Below are 21,208 nucleotides of genomic sequence, written 5' to 3'. Positions count from 1 at the left end.
AATTAAAAGCCACAAGTTTTTAATAACACTGACTGTGCCACAATGAGCGTCTAATGACTCTTAATCATGTTTCTCTGGCCTGTTTATTCTCCACCCGGCTCATCTCAGTGTGATGTTAAAATGTCAGTAACAGAGAACATAGAGAATCAGAGAGGATAACAGAGAGACAAACTGTTAACAGCAGATTTTGTTAGGGGAGATGTGTAATGAAACCCTTGGATGAACTTTTGTGTGTGTGTATGTGTGTGTGTGTGTGTGTGTGTGCTGACTTACTGTCCGACCTGGTGCAGGACAGGAGCCGGACACAGCAGATACCCGTCTCTCACCACTGTGGGCTTCTGGTCTGAGAGCAGGAGAGTAAGAGAAAAACTTTTCTGCATTAAAAAACAGATTTAATCTACAAAATCAAAGTTGAGTTTAGAGGGTATTATTTCCATTACCCCAACAGGTGACAGTGATCTAATAATTTGCAGAGTAAACTATTTGAGAACTAAATTAAAGTAAAAAAAACGAAATTGTACTATTTTAATGAGTTCTTCTATATTTATTTACACTTCAACAAGAAGAAACCGCTTATAAATTGTTTCTAAACTGAAAAATTGGACTTCAAATATTCCACTTTAGGAACTCAGGTGAGCTAATTCGGATGAAACAGCAGCTGTGGCTCATTCTCTGATGGCTGATTGGGAACACCTGTGTGTCCAAGGTGTCCCACTATGAAAGGTCACAGTGGGTGTAGTGTCCCTGTTTGCTGGGACTGTAGAGTTGGGGAGGTTAGACTGTGAACTTCAGGAAACAGACTGTAAGATATGAAGGAAGGAGACGCTGGAGTCATGTGTTATCTCACATGTGTCCCCTCAGTGGCGACACACACACACGCACACTCTCCTCCCCCTACAGAGTAATAAGAGAGAGAGCACCTCCCTGCTATGTGCCCTGGCTCACAGAGTTTCCTCTGTTCTCTGGGCTAGAGTCAATAAAAAGCAGCCACTGTTTCGTCTCCCAGTGCACCATGACTCTGACTTTCCATTGATATCAACACACACACCCAGTGTCATATTTCCGTCCATGGATGATAACCTCATTAGTGTTTTAGTCCTCGGCCTCCTCGATGAGCCTCACTGGGCAAGAAACACTGATACATGTCGGTATCTACTGCCATTTAAAGCCTTTTATTTGTCCAGCAATGTTTTATTTTCTATATATTTTATAGTAATATATATCTTTATCTGTTAATTTAATTCATTTATATCATTCTTTAGTTAATTTCATCCTATTTTCTCTCATAATATTCTCTAAAAGTGCTATATAAATACACTCACTTTGAGAAAATATAAACAGAATATTCATATTGGCCTTTATGTTTCCACTTTGCTGTCAAATTAGTTCTGCCAAAATCTGAACAATTTATATCTTTGGGTACATTACAAACTGCCAAGTCAGAAAGTCATCTGCAAACGTTTAGCCACAACTTCCTGAATAGCAGAAAGTCTTCAAATCTGAATGTTTTTACTGACCGAACGTCTTCTGGTTGACTGTGAGGGAGCAGAGGACGCCTTCTGTCCTCTTGGTCCCACTGAAGCCACTTCCCCTCAGAACAATGTTGAACGACTCTGGAACGCATCAGACACAAGAACCGTATTGATTAAGGGTCCATATAAACATCCTGTGGGAATTGTTGTTGTCATCATATCACAGATTCTAAAATGACTCACCATTCACGCAGACACTTGATGGCTCTATCGTAAACACATCTGTGCACGACTGCTTAAGGATCTGTGTGGAGACGCAAACACACTCAGCTGCACAGGATGTAAGTCTGCATTCAGCCATTTAGTGTCCCATTGTGAGGACGTTCATGTGTTTGGGCGTCAATTCCTCTCACCGAGTTAACAATGTCTTTGAGCGCGTGGAAGCCAGACAGCACGGGGAAGACTTGCTCTTTGCCGTCTGCGATCTCAGCAAGCTGCCACACACAAACACACACAATTCATCAGCTGTTTCAGTCAAGACGGGATTTCATATATGGCCGATTCAGAGTTTCTGTCTTGATGTCTTTTCCACTGGAGAGTTTTAGCAGGAAAATTAGCTTCTGGGCAGATTTGGATGAGATGAAACCTCGGGGCTCTTGCCTACAGCTTTCATCTCTTCCTTTAACGACAACAGAGCAGGAAGCTGGTCTGGCACTATCTAATTAAACTCTGACATAATAACTTCCTCCCTAGACCGCAGCGTACGGTCGGTCAGGCACAGAGCAGCAGAATCACTTATGACCGTCCGCTGCTCAGGGCTTGTTGGTCCCAGTTTAAATGTTGAATCCATACAGATGTGAGCTTTTACTTACTAGAGCCAAGTTTGCTGGTTATGAAACCATCAGGTCAACAAAGCAAATCTGAGATGGTGTAAATACATCAGTCTGATTCATTATGGTTTAACATTTACTCTTCTAACAATGGAAGAGCTTGAATATTTCAGCGACATTTAGGAGTTCCAAGAGTGTTTCCTCAGAAATGCCCCAGATGTTCTGTTAAGGTTTGATAAACATCCACAGAGGAAAAACTTCAGGCAACGACAACAACGACACAATCCACCTGCTTCCCTTTACCACAATGGAGAGTTCAGTTTGGACTTAATTTGACTTTTAGTAGTGTTTTAGAATTCTTGTGAAACCTTGGTCTAAACCGTTTGAGGAACACAGTGCAGTCATTTTAACTGATGAAAATGAAAGGACGGATAGTTGAAGGAATGTCTGTATACGTCATCACACAAACATTGATTCATATATTCATATAAAGCTTAATAGGGCAGATTGAGTGTGTGTGAACAGGCAGTAGCTGCACAGCAAACAGCACTAATGCAGCACTGATCCAGGGCGGAGACGCAGCAGAAGATGCCAATTTAGATTCTGTTCCTCTGCAAACGTCATTACCGTATTTCCTCTGCATCCCACGGGCTGTAAATGTTATTAGGAACGACTGTGGATCCTCAAATGACCAAATACTGACTTGAGAATAGACAAAATAAATAATACACCAGGCAGACAAATGGATCTCTTATTTTGGGAACTTATAGGACAATACAGATAAGTTAGTAACCGCTTGATTCCCTTTCCTGTCTTTGGTAGGTTTTGATAAAACCCAAACAAATAATAGGGACAAAGTGAAATATTAACAAACACACATCTAACTCTCAGGCACACAGACCAAGCAAACAAATCCCTGAGTGTGTAAACAAGCTGCAGTATCAGTGAGGTTCTTCCTGCATGAGGTCAGAGGCAAACGAAGGACAGCAAAGAGAAACGAGCGTCTACCTGTTTGTGATCAAAGTCCATGACCCCGACACAGTAAACTCTGGCTCCATAACCTCTGGCTTTGTCCGCCTGGGAAACACAACACACAACACACACACACAGATTGAAGCCTGATACTTTATAAAACACACCACATCCAGGAAGTCATTGGACTCAGTTGCCAGTTTCCTTTCATTTCTCTTTGTTTCTATGTATTTGGCGCTCAGGGAGAACTGTAGGATGTGGAGAACTTCCCACAGTGTTCCCAACTGAGCAGGAAGTTTGCCAAATACTAACTGGATACATTAACGGTGGGCGCACCCCTGCGTCTGCACCCAGAGGTGACGACAAAGACGTGTGTTAGCGCAGCTGAACCACATATTTACTTGAGAACTTTGCTCATGTTGGCTCTGGAGTGTCATCCAAGATTTTGGCGTCACTTATAAGCCACAGTGAGGCGGAATCAAACCCACAAACAACAGACAGTCAAGGCAAGTCATGAGAAGCGTTAATTTGCCAGCGGCTCTCTCTGAAGGCCGAGATGTCAGCACATGAACACACACCACAAAGCAGCCATCTGCATCTGCTTGTAGTGTATGGTGTATGAACACGCGCCAATGCACAACAAAGCCAAATGAAAGCCATGCATGGTTGCCACGGTGATGGATCACCTAACAAAGGTTCAAGCCTGTGCTCATTTTCAAACAAATAAATAAATAGAAACCAATGGCTTGCTGGAAGTAATAAAACATGGTATGCTGCAGGGAAACAGCCTTATCGAATCATCTGTGTGTGTGTTTGTGTGCACTACCTCCTGCACAGTCAGCTCAAAGGGGTAGACCTCCAGTTTGCCATCAGTCAGGGCGATGATGATGCTGGACGACCGCAACGTTTGAGCCTTCATCTGATCCGACACCTTAGGAGGGAAATGTAAATGACTCATGACTTAAGCATTACATCATATTGTACAAATGCAGAATAGCAATACAATAAGAGCAAATGAAGCAATAAGTGTTTATGTGTGTGTGAGGAATGTGGACTTTTTGTCTTTTTGTGTGTTAGTGTGGAGTTTATGGAGTCCAAATCCAAAACAAATTAACAATGTTGATTAAACTAAATGTTCAGTGTGGCAGGCCGTTGCTATTGGATACCATCGACTTGCGGCGTGCGACTACAGTGTTATGATGCAAAAATGCAGAGAAGAAGAGAAGAAGAGATGCCTTCACTCCAGCTCACCCACCGCTTTCATGCCTTCATGCATGTAAGTTTCACCTGCGGGTTTGATTTTGCTCAGGTGCATCAAACCCTCGTCTATCTCCGACCTGCAGAGACGGACCAGAGTTAGAATGATGAAGACCGACCAGGGTTCAGTTTGTGTGTGTGTGTGTGTGTGTGTGTGTGTGTGTGTGTGTGTGTGTGTGTTGTTGGCAGAGGAGAGAGAGAAAGAAAGAGTGTGTGTGTGTAGTACCTATCTCCTGTCAGTGGCAGTATGACAACTGCTCTGGATGAGAACACAATGTAGGACACCCGCATCCTAGGACTGGAACACATACACACACACACACACACACACACACACACAATTGAAATGTGCAAAAACTACAATTTTTGTAGTTTTTGAAATCCAATTTTTTGTCTTGATAAAAGTCAAACATTGCCTGTGGGTCTGGATTCATGATACCAAAATAGAATCCTCACATGTTTTGTGTTTTAAAGAATGACATAATCTCAAGATACTTAACTACAAACACAACATCCAGTGACATCACAAAGTGCATGAACATAAAGTAACTTAACATAACACAGAGTCACTTCATTTCTGTAACATATGCTTCTGTATGAAGCTGTGAATGTTATTGTCCGTCTCCACCCAGTCCAGACCACCAGAGAGGAAATGGAACCCCTCATCCTGTCTCTATTAATGCCTTGCTCTATTGCTCTACCCCTCTGGGCTGTGAAGGGGGGGGGGGTTGTCTCATGCGGCCTGTGGTGGTCAGTACCAACTTCAACATCTGGCCGGGTGTTGTTATATTTAGCAACCCGCTATTAGGACTAAAGATATCCCACACACACACACACACACACACACATACGCCACACCATTTCCCAAAGGGGATCTAGAACAGTTGGTGGCATTGGCTGGATGTGTGTGTGTGAGGCCTGAAATAGACCAGACCAGCCCGACTTTATACTCACAACGGTTTCTAATGTAAATGTCATTTAAAGACCACCGGCCTGTTTGGCCGTCTGCTGTGCGCCTCGTTTACCTCTGCGGCCGTGTGTTTAGGTTCTTAGGATGACGTCATCGTTCCAGTCTAATGACACTTTACCTACCTGACAAACCTATTGGTGAGCTGCTCCACAAATCCATAGATCTCGTCCCAGTGATCCGCCACACTGCCCGACCTGCAGCCACACACACACACACACACAGGAACCAAACACAACGCAGAAGACCGTCAACATTTTAACTTATATTTATTCATAGCCGAAGCCAAAGGCAGATTGAGGCCAACCACTCTGTGTTTAAAAAGAGCTGCATCTCATCATGAATTAAGGATTTACTCCCCTATTGTTATTGAGTTATTGTAGGGAAATAAATGTAAACATGTTGTTGACAGAGTCCATCATGACTTTGGACCTCTGCAGCTGTGCCCAGTTTGTAATCCATTAGTGAGTAAGAGAGTCAATTAAAGCTGAAGTACTTAACTTTATGTGTCACATTTCTGCAGTTCTCCTTTACTGACTACACACACGCACACAAACTGTTTATTATGTGACTTATTTGCACGAATGTGTGTAACAACAACTTAATAAAATGAGAGTAGAAGAGCATGAGATAGTTAAGGGGGAAAATCAGTGCAGTGAGTGAAAGCGTCGCTATAGCAGCGGGGAAACGAACCGAACACGTCCATACATGGAGAGGAGCGAAGAGCAACGAGCCACACACACACATACTCACACACAAACACACACACGCACACACAAGCAACTCACCTGTCTAATACAAAGTAAATATCAAAGGCTCCATCGCAGGACGCGTCATCGTCCTCACACACACACGGAGGCACGGACACGCTGAGGAGGAAGAGGAGGAGGTGGAAGAAGAAGGTTCTGCGCCAGGTCCATGTTCGCTCCATGCTCCGTGTGTTTCATAGCATTTCATCTCCGCTTGGTATCGGGAAGTAACGGAATCATCCAGCGGAGTAGCGACCCCGGCGTCAGCCCGCGGACCTCATGTTGGAACAGCCGCTTGTGTGTGTGTGAGTGAGTGTATGTGCGCGGGATTCATACGGGATGTGCGCATTCATATCACGGGCTGATGATGAAATAAACTGGGCAGGGCAGACAGCTGCTACACACACGCACGCACACACGCACGCACGCACGCGCACACACACACACGCACACACACACACACACACACACACTTATGCATCAATAATACACAGATTTGCTTGCAGTACCTCAGAACTTACCTTATACATACTTGTAATGTAGTGTTTTTACATTGTGATACTCGTGAGTAAATTATGTGAATTTCAATTAGTTGTTTGTTTGTATATTAAACAAAAAAAAACAAAAACGTTTAAACCAGTTATTGTCAAAGTACAATACAGAATCCGCATTTAACAAAACATTAAGCCTTTGATTATTTTGTTTTGACGGCATACACTTCCGGTTTCCGGTCATCTGCGAGATGACCTGAAGCAGCCAGAGCAACAAGTCATCGGATGAGTAAATAACAGAAGGAATAACAGAAATGGAAACGTAGATTTAAAAACAACAACAATAACAAACTATTACATCTAACCGTCATGAGATAAAAAAAAACTTACATTCTCTAAGTATCGATCAATCTTGATAGACATTGTTCACTATTAGCCAGTAGTATGTAGCCATTATAGTTTTAAGGGTTTTCTCAGCTTTTTCTCAGTGACTCGTTTCATTGCTCACTGATTCATCTTCACTCAATAATTTTCCACTCCAGTATTCCACTGCACTCGTGGACCAATAAGTGCATCCTGTTCCTGTAAATCTGTTACAGATGGATTTAGAGCTGAACACAACGCTCTCGCTACGTCCAAGTGACTTTTCTGCTAAATCTCATCCAGAACGTCTCCTCCCAAATAACTGAAATCCAATCCTTTTTTAATAAGCAACAGGGAGGGTTTGTAATCAATCCTCCCCTCACATCTGTGAATGTCCACCCACCTCCAAATAATCAGAATTCAGTGAGGAAAACCCCTCCTCAGAGACGCAGCACCACATCATCAGTGTGATAGCGCAGACACGTTGCACGGTTGTTGTTTAATGATGTGCTATAACACCGCGTGCTGGCTGCCAGTCGCATCCCAACGGGCTTCATTTCATTGCTTAGGGGGAACGAAATCTGGATCGGAATCAGGACAAAAAGCAGTAAGTCACTGACAAACAAGGCCATGTTGTTTGCAGTTTGCAGGGATCTGCAGGCCGCTCCAGAGGAGGGTGGTTATGAAGATGATGATCGAAGATGAATGAATGTTTATGGTTTATTTTCCTTCGTTATGGTTTTATTTTTAATGCAACAACACATCCTGACCTTCAACATCGGCCTATAAAAGGTCATCTATAGCCGGGCTGCAACATATTTGTTTTTTCCCATGTGTTTTTGATTTCTAAATTAAAAAGCTCCAGGTGGTTTATTCCCCCTTTATCATAGCATCATCATGACGTCATTATTTGCTAAATGCAGTGGGTTAAACTTCATTTGATTATCAGGGCCAGCCTGCAATCTGCTGTGTTGTTGGTCTTGTCATTCACCTCAATGAACCATAGAGGGCAGCATTGATGTACAAATGCCTCTTTGAAACCAGCAGAGTTGTGAGGAAATGTTTCTAGATTTGTTACCACACTGCATTCAAAGATAGTTATAAATCAATTTTTGGTTCCCTGTTTTGGTGAGTTGGAGCTTTTCAAACACGCTGACGTCACATTAGGCTGAATTATACTTCAGAACACGTCTTGTCCCCTGAACGTGCAAATCAGCGCTGTCTATACTATATTTTAGTGTCTGCTGGGCTCCACACAGGCCCAGTTTATCCAATGTATGGTCGTGAAATTGATTGTTAACAGGCAAAACTTCATCGGGCAATTAAGAGTTTCTGGTTCACCTAAACCACGTATGTTTGGGCTTTATGGAGGCTCTCGCACTCTGTGGATGTGTCACTGATTTACTTCGGTTAGCCATTAGAAAGTCACCAGCTTATTAAATGTGGTGGCCCCAAGGTGACTCAGCAGGTCAAAGGTCATATAACATTTTCACAGTCAGCCCCTCAGCATAAACAGACTCCTTTGCATGTAAATTAGAATGAGTGTATAAACAACATCCATGTTTTAAGCCAAATTTTAAGCTCAAGGTGCTGTCATCCAGAGTCAGGTGGGCCGCTGAGTGTGTGGTTTTGAAAGTGTAATTATGGGAGTAAATGATATGGTGTCTGTATATTACCTCATGCAGTAATGGATATTTGTGTAAGTGAAGCATATGATTTGCGTTGAGGATACGGGCCCCTTGTGGTTTTACCGTCGGCCTTGAATAAATTTGCTGGGACTGCATAGTGTGGCAACAAATCCCACATTATCTATTTGAAAGAGCACTGTAGGATGGAATAGAGAATAGAATAGAAAGCCTTCTGTTATATGAAGTTGAGGCAGGCAAATTAAAAGTAACAACTAATAGAATCAAAGCTGTTGTTTATTCAGATTTTATCAAAAAGGTTCAGTATAAACAATATTTCGAAAACACTGTAAAAACTACAAAATGCAGTTCCAACACCCTTACAAAAAGTACACAAAGGGACAAAAGTAACAACACTATCCAGCACTGTCAGATGGGAAGAGGAGAAGTGGATCCAGAACTCAGCTGTGTATAAAAAAAACCCACTTTGGATGATAAACTGATATTATATATATATATGTTAATCTGATATTCTCCAAATGAGTTCACAATGGACCAAAATGTCAGATACTAAATTCACAATAACGACTTCTGTTCTCCTCTGTTGCCACAGAATTCTATAATGGACGACAGAGTTAATCACTAAAAGAAACAACGGTTATCTCCAAGTTTTCAATGTTGTGCTACTTGCGTTCGTCCCCAGGCGGCATAAGAAACATTTATCTTTATTGGCTCCATGTGATAATTGTCAGTCTGTTCTCATACACACAAGTTAATTCAAGTATTAAGTATTAAGGCAGTGTTGAATGTCACACTACATCAAAATAAACATCTAGAGACGTTTCCTTAAATCTGTACTCCTTTGTAATTAATGTACTGATTTGGGTTGAAGTAAGAAATGCAACAAAAATATATCAAAATAAGTGTGTGATGATGCAGAATTAGAAGATCTATACATCTAAATACAGCCATTTCAGCAGCACTTGGCTTGTTGACATCACACGTTGGTGTCGTAATGCCTTTGTTGGCACCGTCAGCTTGAAAACACATCACGAGCAGCGATTTCACAAAGTTTTCAGTCTGGTCTTCCATCACGTTTGACCTTTGACTGAAGCACTGAAACCAAACGTGGCATCAGTTTGGTCAAATGTGACATATGATACATTTCTGAGGCACCTGGTGTTGTTGCTGTTGTTGTCAAGAGAGTGAGAGGAAGAGAGAAAAGTTTGAGGAAATGTGTCAATCTTGTTTTGGACGTCCAGAGAAGATGCAGAGGTTCCGAGAAGTGTTATGAAAAGCTTTAAAAGCAACAGTGTTTACCCTAGAAGTGTGTTTCATTTGACTTGCTTACAGTTACCTCCTCTCTTCCTCACCTACGGCCTCCATCCTGCTAGGAAATGTGACTTCATGGTTGAGAGAGGGCGCTGTTTACCGACCTGAACAAGGCTGTTTGTTTCAACTTGGGGGCACAAATCAGTTTGCGAGTTGGTTTTGTGGCTGTAGAGGGCGCTGTGCAGAGTCAGGGATTACTCCTTGTTGGATGTATGCTAGAATATTAACAGTGATACTGCATCTTTAATGAGGCGGCACCCTCACAACAACACAAGCCCAAAAGAAGACCCTGGTTTTAATAAATGTAATTTAGCTTGAGGGAGGAAAGAGGAAAGATAAGGAGAAGGGTTTAATGTTCCAATTCAGTGAAAATCACCTTAACCTTCTGCTCTCTTCCCTGCTCTCTATACCACACTGATCTCTGACCTGCTGTCCTGTGCTGCCGCCCTGCTGTTCGCATGGAGAACTGCAGCATGAACGCTGTGAAACAGTAAGCAGTCCATGTCTTTGTCACCCTTCCCGAAGAAGCCTCCTTTGAGCAAAGCATCGACCACTGAAGTGTTACATCCGGCGAGGACCACACGCACTCCGATCTCTCTATAGTCCTTAGTCAAGCTTATAAACGTGGCCATGCCGGTGGAGTCTATGAACGAGATGGCGGAGCAGTCTAAGACTATCGTATGGAAATCCAACATGAGCCCTGCAGCGATGCCGCCATTGTTCTTATTTTCTTCGGCTTCGGCCAGCTTGGAGGCCTTCTTCAGCGTCTTCCTCCTTCTGGTCAGTTCCAAGAAAGGCTCCACCCTTACAGCTTTGTAGAGGGACTTTAGGAAGGTTTCCTTGTTGGCGTAATACAGAGGAGCCTGGAAGCGGAAAACCTGAATTTGAGGCGGCGCTGTGAGGTTCTTGTACTCCTCCATGTCCTCGTAAAGCTCAGTGCTGTCCGCTCGGCCCAGGAGAGACACCTGACATCAGAATGGAAGATATGTTATAACAGTTGCATTTTCATGATATCATAAACAAACATTTCCTCACCTTGGGGTTCTGGCTCTTAAAGATGACACACAGCATAGAAAAGATGACTCCCACCAGCAGGCCCAGCTCCACGCTGATCAGAGCCGTGGCAGCCGCGGCCACGATCCAAACTACGGCGTCGTTCCGGCTGGCTCGCCATTTAGAAGGGACGTCTCGGAACTTCCTCAATGCCCCCCGGAGGCTGACAATGATGATACAGGCAAGGACGCACTTCTGGAGCGCGTAAAAGAAAGGTGCAAAAAAGAGGAGGACGAGCAGCACGACCAGCGCACTGATCAGACTGGATATCTGATGGAGAGAATGAAGGAGAAGCAGAAATGGAGTTTAAGATTTTAAAATCAATACCCTAGTTAAGGTAATCCCTCTGTCATTGCAACACACAAACGCTCACCTGTGTCTGGCAGCCGGTGGAATCCTTCACCATGGTTTTTGCCAACGCTGCACTGGTGGTGAAACAGTGGAAGAAGGAGGGGAGGATGTTACAGCAGCCGATGGCCAGCATCTCCTGGTTGGGTCGAACTGTGTAGCCATTTTTCTTGGCAAACATCTCAGAGAGCGACACTGTGAAGGCAAAACTGAAAGAGAGAATTTCAACAGAGATGCATGTTGATGGAAGATTGAAAGGAGCCAATGTGAGCATTGTTGTAATGTGCTGGTAAAGTAGTCCTCTCTACCTAATGACAGCCAGAGGGATGGCATCTAGAGCGACCTGTTGCATCAGAGTGAGGTTGGGCACCCTGGGAGGGATGAACCCTGTGGGAATGTGACCAGACACACTGGAGGCATATTGGCCATTCAGATCACCAAAGTGACTGGCAAGTGTAGCTCCTGCCACCACGATGAGCTCCGTCGGCAGAGGGATCTTCAGACGATCCTTGAAGCGTTCCTGGATCTCCTTCCCTGCCACTATAATAAAAAAGTGTTAACATTCCACATCAACCATGCAGAAGAATCAAATAGGTGATGGTACAGAAGCCATAAGCGTCTTTACCTAAAACCGTGATGCAGATGGCGCTGGTGATGAGATCACACAGGTTGGTCTTGTGAATGTTGGCGAATATGTTTATCCACGTGACGACCACGGTGCCGTAGCCCTGGTGGCGAGGAATCTTCAGCCCCAGCAGGTATTTAGCTTGCACGGTCAGGATAGTGAAGGACGCTCCTGTGGCAAAGCCGTCCAGCATGGGCCCCGAAAGGTAGATGGAGACGAAGCCAAGCCGGAACACGGCCATCAGGACCTGGACAGAGGGATCGGAAGAATGTATCCAGAAGATACATCTCGTACCTTAGAGTTTAGAGCATCTAAATTTACCTGATAGATGCCAGCGAGGAGGGTGAGAGCAGTTGCGACACTGATAGCGTAACACTCCTTTCCACACTCGAAGCCCATCAGCTCCATGATGACTTGCTCACTGGCTGACAGGTTGGTGCCCACCGAGCTGTTGAACGCACTGGGACTGACCGTTGCAGAGCCGGAATCGTCATTGAGGTCAAAACCTGCAAGGTACACCTGCCTGTCCACCACCTAGGGACAAGAGGACATCATCGGCAAAAGCTGGACACATCTGGCAACTCCAGAGCAATTCTTGACATTATCTACTTTCATATCAGCATTATACTGGATTACCTGGCCCACCATCAGGCTCATCAGGCTGAAGATCCCAACTGACACATGTCTGGACGTCCCCATCAGGAAGTAGATGATGTTTGCGTAAAATGAAGTGTATAAGCCGTAGATAGGCTCCACTCCTGCCAGCAGACAGTAAGCAATGGCTTGCGGAACCAAGATAATCCCCACAATCAGCCCGGACATCACGTCACCCCAGATATACTCCTTCAGCTTGTACTTAGGAAGCCAGCGCACCACAGGGAAGAACCCGGACAGAGTGGCTCGCACTTTGGGTACGGAGCAACTCACGCTGTCCTTCAGCTTGGATTTGAGGGCTGAAACCGTGGACTGTCTCCGGCGAACGCGGCGCTCCAGCAGATGCGGAAGCGCCTCTGTAGTGTCTGTGACCTTGGTGACCTCCTCCATGGTGGTGGGCGAGAAGAGGAGGCAGCACGGCGAGAAGAAGGAGCAGGGTGAAGGAGGAAGAGATCAACTGTGCTCCTGCGAGGTCGCCATCATTGTGCATGGAAGAGAAATACAGAGAGGAGAGGAAGACGTACGGAACAGGACACAGAGACACAAACATACGGTGAATGTTTGTGACTAAAAGAAACCAAAAAGGGAAATGAAGTCATTTCCATTGTTCACCACAGTTTATATGAATTCTAGAGCTTTTCCCTCTGTGTGTTGCCTCTAAATGCCAGAGACAGTATGAACGTCTCACATGTGAACTCGTAAATCAATCAACTGAATACAAAGAGTTCCAAAATAAATGAATCCTGCTGAATGTTCCTGTACTTTTCCAACATTTAACACCATCATTCCCTTTCTCACCAAACCGACAGAGGAAATCACTATGTGGGATCAAATGAGTCAATATTGATATTGGATTTGTTGTCCCTTTAAAAGACAATCTAGTGATTCAGAACACACTCCAGCAGTGCTACACACACACTTCCCTCCAACATAACATATTGTCATAAATGCTGACAACAGTCATTAAACACAGATCTCAGCCATCAGAGCTTGTTACACAAACAACCACATTGCAGCACCATGGATACCTGAGTGCAGGGATGGAGTTTAGTGAGGCCGTGTTTGGTAACTGAACCTGTTGGTAACAGAAGATTCAATGTGGATGAAGACAGAACAGTTGCACCATTTGCACCTGACTGTTGTTGTGTTTTGGGTCCTATGACTTGCCTACAGGCCTTACTTGTTGTCGTGGTTACGTGTTTGCAGCAGTAGTTCTGTACCGGCTGAGATAACGGCTCATATTAATTTATAAAACACTAACGAACGTCTTATCAGCATCAGCAATCTCACTGGCATCACCCCGGCATGTGCTGTGATTGTGGTTTCCTGCAGGGCCGTAGGCACTCGACTCCCTTCAGGGTTTCTTCTTCTTTTGTTTTGTTTTGTTTGACCAGTTTCATTTAACAGCAATTGTTCACATTCAATGGGGGAAACACAACATGTGAAAGACAGTAAGCTGCAGCTAAGGGGGAAATGAATAAGTTGAGTGTTACAAAATTTGGTGCACATTTGCGCTTACTACTTATGCAAAAATAGAAATACCAGCAGAACTGATGGTGGCGCTGTAATAACATCAGGATCTTGGGATTGGCTGCATTTAGGCCACGCCCTCTTGCAGCCAGCATATTTTGTGCCACTTTTTTTGCTTTTTGATCAGACAAAGAGTAAAGAAACAGAAAAAAGGGGATCAATCCACTGAAAGAAAATGAAAGCAGTGCAGTGGGTGAGTGAGTGGGGACCAAGAACAGTGTGTTGCTGTTCAACGCCGATCCAAGTGGCTGAGAAGTGTCCGCTCAACACTGCTCTCTTTCAACCACAGACAAACACACACACCTGAGTAAGTGCTGAGCACGACAGGAGTCACACCCCAGAGTTTAAGGAACCAAAGTCTAAAAAATAATTCACTGTCAGCCCAGAACAGCACAAAAACAATTGATTCAAGCCGTTTCTGCGACCGTCCCTAATCGATGCTGTCGCCCTTCATCATGTGACATAAAAGCCCCCCATCACTGCTTAGACATGACCTGAGTGGTTGGTTTCTGGCGTGGAGAGTTAATCTTTGGTCTCAATGAAATCTTTGTCCATTCAAGTCTTGTAAAATGCCAAAAAGAGAAATAAGCTCTGGCTCACGCTGAGATGCATCAGTGAGGAACTTTGGCTTGATTTCGTCTTGAATGTGGCAAAAGTGTCACAGGACCAATTCAAGGACTACAAAGTAAGGCGTTTGCTGAGTGCCTTGTTGTATCCGTCTTGTTTCTATTACCTTGCAAACACCAGCAATAAATTATGATAAGGTAGCTACAAGAGCTGATCCAGCAAAGTCATTGTGTTGATGACCAAGGAGAAGCCAATAAACTCTGCAGAGTGGACAAGAACCGCACATTCGTCCAACCTCAAGTACATTTGAAGATCAGTACCAACAGTTTCAAAACATATTTCAGTCATTATCATCAAACATCAGTTGCAAATCTAACAAACAACCAAACTGAAATAATATAAAATAAATAGTCAGAGGTGGAAAAGGAACAAGAATATCCCACTGTAGGGACTTAAATCTTAATAGAGTCAATGCACCTCAGCAGTCCATTTGCAGATGGACCTTCACTTACATACAAATGGTCGCCCGGCCAATGAAGCAACGTGACTTTGTCTGCTTCCTATTGCTGCTTGTTAGAATCCCAAATGTACTCACCTGCTGCTCTCAACTACTGCAGGACCAAAGACGTGTCAAACCTGTTTTCAACATCCAAGATAGCCGCCTCAACCTCTCTCTCCCTCCCTCTTTCTCTCTCTCTCTCTCTCTCTCTCTCTCTCTCTCTCTCTCTCTCTCTCTCTCTCTCTCTCTCTCTCTCTCTCTCTCTCTCTCTCTCTCTCTCTCTCTCTCTCTCTCTCTCTCTCTCTCTCTCTCTCTCTCTCTCTCTCTCTCTCTCTCTCCCTCCCTCTCTCTTTCGCTCTCTCTCTAATGTCCTCTAAGCATTTACACCATAGGAAGTGCCGGTTTGATCTACGCAGGATAAAGATGAGATGAGTCCCTTGCTCTTCAAAACTCGTTTCCAATTGGCTTTATCACACGGAAAGGGCGGGAATAGCAAACTATTGTGTGTCTGTATCACTTGCTCTTTTGTATTTACACAGGGTTTAACTGTCCGGTTAGAGTTAAACTGGAGTTCTGAGCCTGTGATCCTGTGCAAAGTGAAAATGAGCATGGGAGCAAACAACTGTTAAGCAAGACATCGTTATCTATCGGTGGGACTAAAGAATGAAACCAACGCAAACGATTACTCAGTGTGAGTCTACTTTGTCGACTCCGAAATGACCCAAGGTGGTTGATTCTAAAGGCAACCGCACACCTGGAGTCCGCTCCCTTCGTTGGGAATCAAGGACAAAATTGTGGAAGGATAAACAAGACGGAATGCGACCAGAATTCTGAACTCTGGTCATTGACAACTTCAACATGATGTCCCTCTGTTTTTTGGCTCTTGCGTCCGTAGAGATGGATTACAAATTAAAGGAAAAACAAACATAAAGCACCAAAGACTCCGGGGCTTAACCGCACGGGCAGACACTGTCCCCTCTAAATGATGATCCATTATTTGTTTGGATGATGGAGGCGGAAAGCCCGTCGGCCTCACTGGGTCGGTTGGGTTGAGATCCAATGACTAATTTCCATCGTTTTCAGACTCCACGAATGACCCCAGAAAGGTTCAACACCTTACCACGACATCTAAAATGGTCTTTTCCTTTAATTTGTCATCCATTGTTGAAGTTGAATCGTTGAAGTAGTAGAATGTTCTCTAAACTAATTTGTGCCGTTTATTTTGGAGTTGAAAACCATGTGCTTACTTTGTGTTATTCAAACTTTCATGAAGGTCAGATTTGGGTTTGGGTTTCCATGTGTTTGCTGTATGTTTGTGGGGCCGTTAGGTGTAATTGGTGGCACCTGGTGGGCTTCAATCAGGCTGATGTAAAGCAGCTTGTGAGCGTTCCTCCTGTTTGACACGTGGCACCTCTGTGAGACGCTCACATCACATCACAGTCATGCAGTCTATACGCTTATACTGACATAGCAAAGTTGGTGTCAATCATTCAATATAATAAGTTAGCAATTCTGGGTGCTTCAACTTTGCCCTTCTGTCATGTACATTAATCTGGAATCTGGGTTGAAATGGTAAACAGAGAGAGCCTACATCAGGACATACACTGCAGAGGCTCACAGTGCACAAACTGAGCTATCAACACAAACAAACACCCTGAAACTAATACAAACACTGGTACATGTAGCACAGTTTGAGAAACAATCAGCTGTGTCAGATGTGTTGGTGTGTTTCAAAATCATAAAAACAGCATGTGAGTGAGTGTGTGGGTATTCATGTGTATGTATGGGTTGTAAGTGAGTCTGCCTCCCTCTGTTCATTGTGTGTTGGGTTTGAATTCCATCACTGTGGACGTTAGTGTGAAATCATGGCAGTTCACGTCTGTGTCTTCCTTTAATGCAGTTTAGTCACAGTTTATACTTGGGTCACATTTGTTCTGACAAGCTTAGTCTCTTTGTGTGTGTGGTCTCCTGTCCACAGACTTCTCCATGCAATCAACTCAGCCTGACCCATCTGAGAGGATTAGAGCGCCGGCCCTTTAAATCCGGCAGCAGCATCCATCCGCTGCCCGCCTGCAGTTCAACAGTGTGTGTGTGGGGGGGTGTGCTGGTTAGTTTTAAGAGACAAAAGGAGCAGAAATGAGAGACTCACCCAGGGAAAAGGAGCGTGACCTGACGGCAACATCCATCCCTCCCTGACTGCTGCCTCCATATCCAGCATCAACAGTGTCCGCCCCCCCTCCCCCTGTCCACTCTGCTGCTCGCTGGCTGCCTATGGCTTCTTCCTGTTTCCTACCGCAAAGCATGATGGGAGCAGCTCTCTGCATCTCATCTTCTGTACAGGCGAGCAGAGAGGAGGGGGGGAGGGGAGAGACGGCGAGGCAGACAGAGAGAGGGGGCGGGGGGGTGTGGTGACTGCGGGTGGTGGTTACCATGGCAACTAAGCTCCGTGTGTGAGAATATGGAATTCTTTTCCACTTTTCCACTACATATTAAATCATAATAGTAGCGGACCTGACTTGATGCCGATGTCGTAATTTCAGCCACGTTTTCATATAAATATAAGTACATTTAAATTCCTTTATAATTATTATTATTATATTTTCAGGTTAATTTTTTAGGCTCTAAGGCATTAGTAAAGTGGTAAGGTGTTTGGTTAAGGTTGAAATGCGGTATTATAGTTTTCATGTTTGTATTAAGGGAGTGTTAACAACTGCAACTGAAAATGAGCTGGTGGTTGAAGATGAGGCTGCTCATGATGAAGATGAGTACTGGACGCTTCTTCACACAGCTCAGGGCTTTTCTTAATACGGATTGTAAACATTTGAAGCATTAAAATTGGAATTTATATTTGCATTTAGGCACAAACTATGAGCCAGGAAGAAATGAAAGTGAATGGTGTGTGTGTGTGTGTGTGTATGTGTGTGTGTGTGTACATCACCTGACCGCTATTTACTTAATGCATGTCTACTTAAAGCAAACTAAGGTTGTGTACTGTATGAGTACTTTAACCCTTTAACCTCCCACTCCCTCACAGAAGAACCTTGATTCTTTCTGTGGATTCTTTTCACTTATTGGTTGATGTTACCTGGAATGCACAATTACAAAAACGCAATGTAGAAAAATGTACATTAGCAGAATCAGTTGAAGTGGATGAACTGGTCACTACAGTGCAGTTTGTGCTTACTGGCTTCAATATTAGGACACAATTCCACACGAGGAGATAGAAGCTCTTGTTTTTCTTAAATCTAGAAAAGAAAAGACAAGATTGTACATTTTCACCAGCATTTACAATTTATATATTTCATCAGAGTACTGAGGCCCCTTTTACTCATTAACTCCTTGGGTGTAGGATCACCCATTCATCAGTTAAAATGTATGAAAAAAACAAAACACACACACTTTTCTTTAAGGCCCTTATCACTTTCCCCAGTGTAAGCACATTTAAAGAGTGTTTGACTAAGGTTAAGCTATAAAACCATCAGCTCAGCACGACCAGGTGGTGTTGCCCCTTCTCACACGATTGATATTCAGAGTTATCTGTGTTTCTTGACCTTTGTAACATGTAATCCTCCACTTTGGTTATATATTGTTTTATAAAGCTAAAAGCAGCATAAACATGTTGATGCACTGCAGGACAAAGTCAGAGTGGATGTAGACGTGTAGCTATGCTGAGCTTTATAGTAACAATATTTTTGTCCTACAGGTCTGCTCTCCTCTGTCCGCAGTTTTCACACCTTATTCGTTCCAGGAAAGAAACCAGTGGCAAACTGTCAACATATTCAAATGTTTTTTTATGTGTAAAGTAATAAAATTACAGTTTTTATGAGAACAAGATGACGCGATCAGAGCAGCATTGTGTCTTAGGAAGCACACAGTGAATATGATTATGTAAATGTTTCTGATTGTAATAAATGGATCAGCTCCATTTCTTAGACACAAGATCTGATTTGTGACACACACACGTGACTGAGCCGACTCTCCTTTTCTTTTATATGCCAATAAAGTAGTTACATTACTCTTTGCTCTCAGCTGCCGTGTGACACATTTGGTAAACTACAACCACATCAGATCAAGTGACGACTGTTAGCGTGCAGAGATCTGTTGTTACTTGTTCCTGTGGGGTTTGGATCAGACCTCCCATCCAAATTATATTTGAGCATAAACTGTCATTTCATATCTCTGCTTTTCATTCACTCTCGCTTTGTTTGTCTCATTTTCAGACTTAGCACTTAGACTTGTATTATGTAAATGTATTATAATATATTTCTAAATATAATCAACAGCTGTAAACAGTTTGCACATGGTAACTGCTAAATAAAAAAAGCAAAGTCAGAAATCACAAATGTGTCTTTATTTCTTTTTTAAATTTAAATGTTAAGTGTTTGATAACTTCTTAACTAAGCACAGATGAGGTGAAATCTAATTGTTGTTGTTAAAGCATACAAACTTAACTCAACTTAAAAATGTATAAAATGTAGAAATACAGATATAAAAATCAAATAAAAGCAATTAACAGTTGTGTGCGTTTATTTAAAGGTACAACTTACAAATGAGTGTATACAGTGAAAGACAGTTAAGTTTCAAAATCCTTTTTTTCACCAATATGACTTATAAACCCAGACTGTTTCTTTGAGACAGCAATTTCAGATGGTAGTATTGCAGTGGCCTCTAGTGGCGAAAAGCCGGTAGCACGTTCGACCTGACACACTGGATGAAATCGGGAAACTGAAATTGTAAGGTGTGCTTACACAAATATCCTTTTACCTCATCACACATTAAAACTGTACCTCATCCCAAAAACCTTTTTATATGAGCAGATATTAAGTTTTTACATTCTGATGATGATGATGTCCTCTCTGCAGGAATATCTTCGTCATTTCAGATGTTGTTACGCACATCAGTAATGCAGTGGAGTCCAGTAGTGGATATGCTTGATTACGAGTTGATTATGTCTGGATACAGCTCATGTAAACAGCCTGACTTTCACTGATGGGTTAATGTCCGGCGGATGCAGCGTCGGTGTCAATCACTCCAGCAAATCAACACAGAGATTGTTCTGGGTAGCTGAGGGGATGATTGGGGATAATCGTGTTGGCTGTCACCAAACAGCCTTCCTGACGAGGAGCTTTGTGTGTAATTGCCGCCTGCCAATTTCAACAATAATGAAGCGTCGTTAAAATGTGTTTGGGCCCACACAGAATAATTTTAGAGTCTGTGCTTGACGCTCAATTGTCTTATTGGCAACTGGAGGGGATCACACAAAGCTCATCCTGCACCTCATAATCATAATCAAATTATAAGCTGTGAATAAGTGTGAGCCATCGACGGGAAATGCACTAAGACTTCCTCACACCGAGAACAAGAAGATTTACTCTATTGTCATTTCAAAGCTCAGACGAAATTTGTGTTCTGCTTTTAACCCATCCTTACTATTAGGAGCGGAGCCCCGGGGACCAACACCAGAGCTATAGACTAGTGCCTTAGTCAAGGGTAATGGCAGGAGTAATTAACCTCATTAAGCGCTTTTTGATGATGGAGGAGAACGGGATAACTGGAGGAAACCCACATAGACACAGGGAGAACATGCAAGCACACAGAAAGGACAAACGTATGCCAAAAATGGAAGTTGAGACCCCTAGGTGGACCTCAAATCAAACTGGTCTGTCAATGTGAACCAAGAGTGAGTGTGAGATAGCTGGAATCTCAGTGACGTATGTGGTGATAAGATGAACGTCATCAGCATAGCAGTAACAACAGAGGTCATGATGACAGATGATACTGCCAACAGGGAGCGTGTGGAGGACAAAGATGGGAGGACCAAGCATCGCGCCAAGGGGGACTCCTAGGGAAAGTGGAGCAGAACCAGCATGACAG

The 21,208-nt window shown here is 43.5% G+C and overlaps 2 protein-coding genes across 4 annotated transcripts in view; both read right to left on the bottom strand.

The window, feature by feature from the left end:
• Window positions 1–6,614, bottom strand: part of LOC143011342 (anthrax toxin receptor 2-like) — a 54,562-nt gene extending 47,948 nt beyond the window's left edge. The window contains exons 1-10 of one of the 2 annotated variants that reach the window (XM_076164181.1): window positions 6,287–6,614; window positions 5,624–5,695; window positions 4,758–4,829; window positions 4,530–4,611; window positions 4,101–4,205; window positions 3,311–3,379; window positions 1,886–1,966; window positions 1,716–1,776; window positions 1,518–1,613; window positions 274–343 (exon numbers count right to left, since the gene is read on the bottom strand). In XM_076164181.1, the coding sequence (XP_076020296.1) occupies window positions 274–343; window positions 1,518–1,613; window positions 1,716–1,776; window positions 1,886–1,966; window positions 3,311–3,379; window positions 4,101–4,205; window positions 4,530–4,611; window positions 4,758–4,829; window positions 5,624–5,695; window positions 6,287–6,429 (851 nt within the window). In that variant the 5' untranslated portion in view covers window positions 6,430–6,614. The remainder of the gene's footprint in view (window positions 1–273; window positions 344–1,517; window positions 1,614–1,715; window positions 1,777–1,885; window positions 1,967–3,310; window positions 3,380–4,100; window positions 4,206–4,529; window positions 4,612–4,757; window positions 4,830–5,623; window positions 5,696–6,286) is intronic. The other variant, XM_076164180.1, reaches the window with a different exon arrangement.
• A 2,391-nt stretch (window positions 6,615–9,005) lies between these two features.
• On the bottom strand, window positions 9,006–17,615 carry slc26a1 (solute carrier family 26 member 1). Of its 2 annotated transcripts, none has more exons than XM_076164358.1 (8): window positions 17,484–17,615; window positions 12,721–13,203; window positions 12,406–12,618; window positions 12,085–12,331; window positions 11,768–11,999; window positions 11,485–11,668; window positions 11,094–11,381; window positions 9,006–11,023 (listed from the first exon to the last, which is right to left on the bottom strand). In XM_076164358.1, exons 2-8 carry the CDS (start codon window positions 13,126–13,128, stop codon window positions 10,463–10,465), a joined length of 2,133 nt encoding a protein of 710 aa, XP_076020473.1. In that variant the 5' UTR covers window positions 13,129–13,203; window positions 17,484–17,615; the 3' UTR covers window positions 9,006–10,462. The 2 variants fall into 2 exon arrangements, with proteins under 2 accessions (XP_076020473.1, XP_076020474.1); XM_076164359.1 differs by lacking the exon at window positions 17,484–17,615 and adding an exon at window positions 15,431–15,848.
• Between the last annotated feature and the right edge of the window lie 3,593 nt (window positions 17,616–21,208).

This window comes from Genypterus blacodes, unplaced genomic scaffold (assembly GCF_046128005.1).
Source record: "Genypterus blacodes isolate CSIRO-AG114 ecotype Tasmania unplaced genomic scaffold, CSIRO-AGI_Gbla_v1 ptg000133l_1, whole genome shotgun sequence".
Classification (NCBI taxonomy): domain Eukaryota; kingdom Metazoa; phylum Chordata; class Actinopteri; order Ophidiiformes; family Ophidiidae; genus Genypterus; species Genypterus blacodes.
This window is presented reverse-complemented; position numbering and strand designations above follow the sequence as displayed.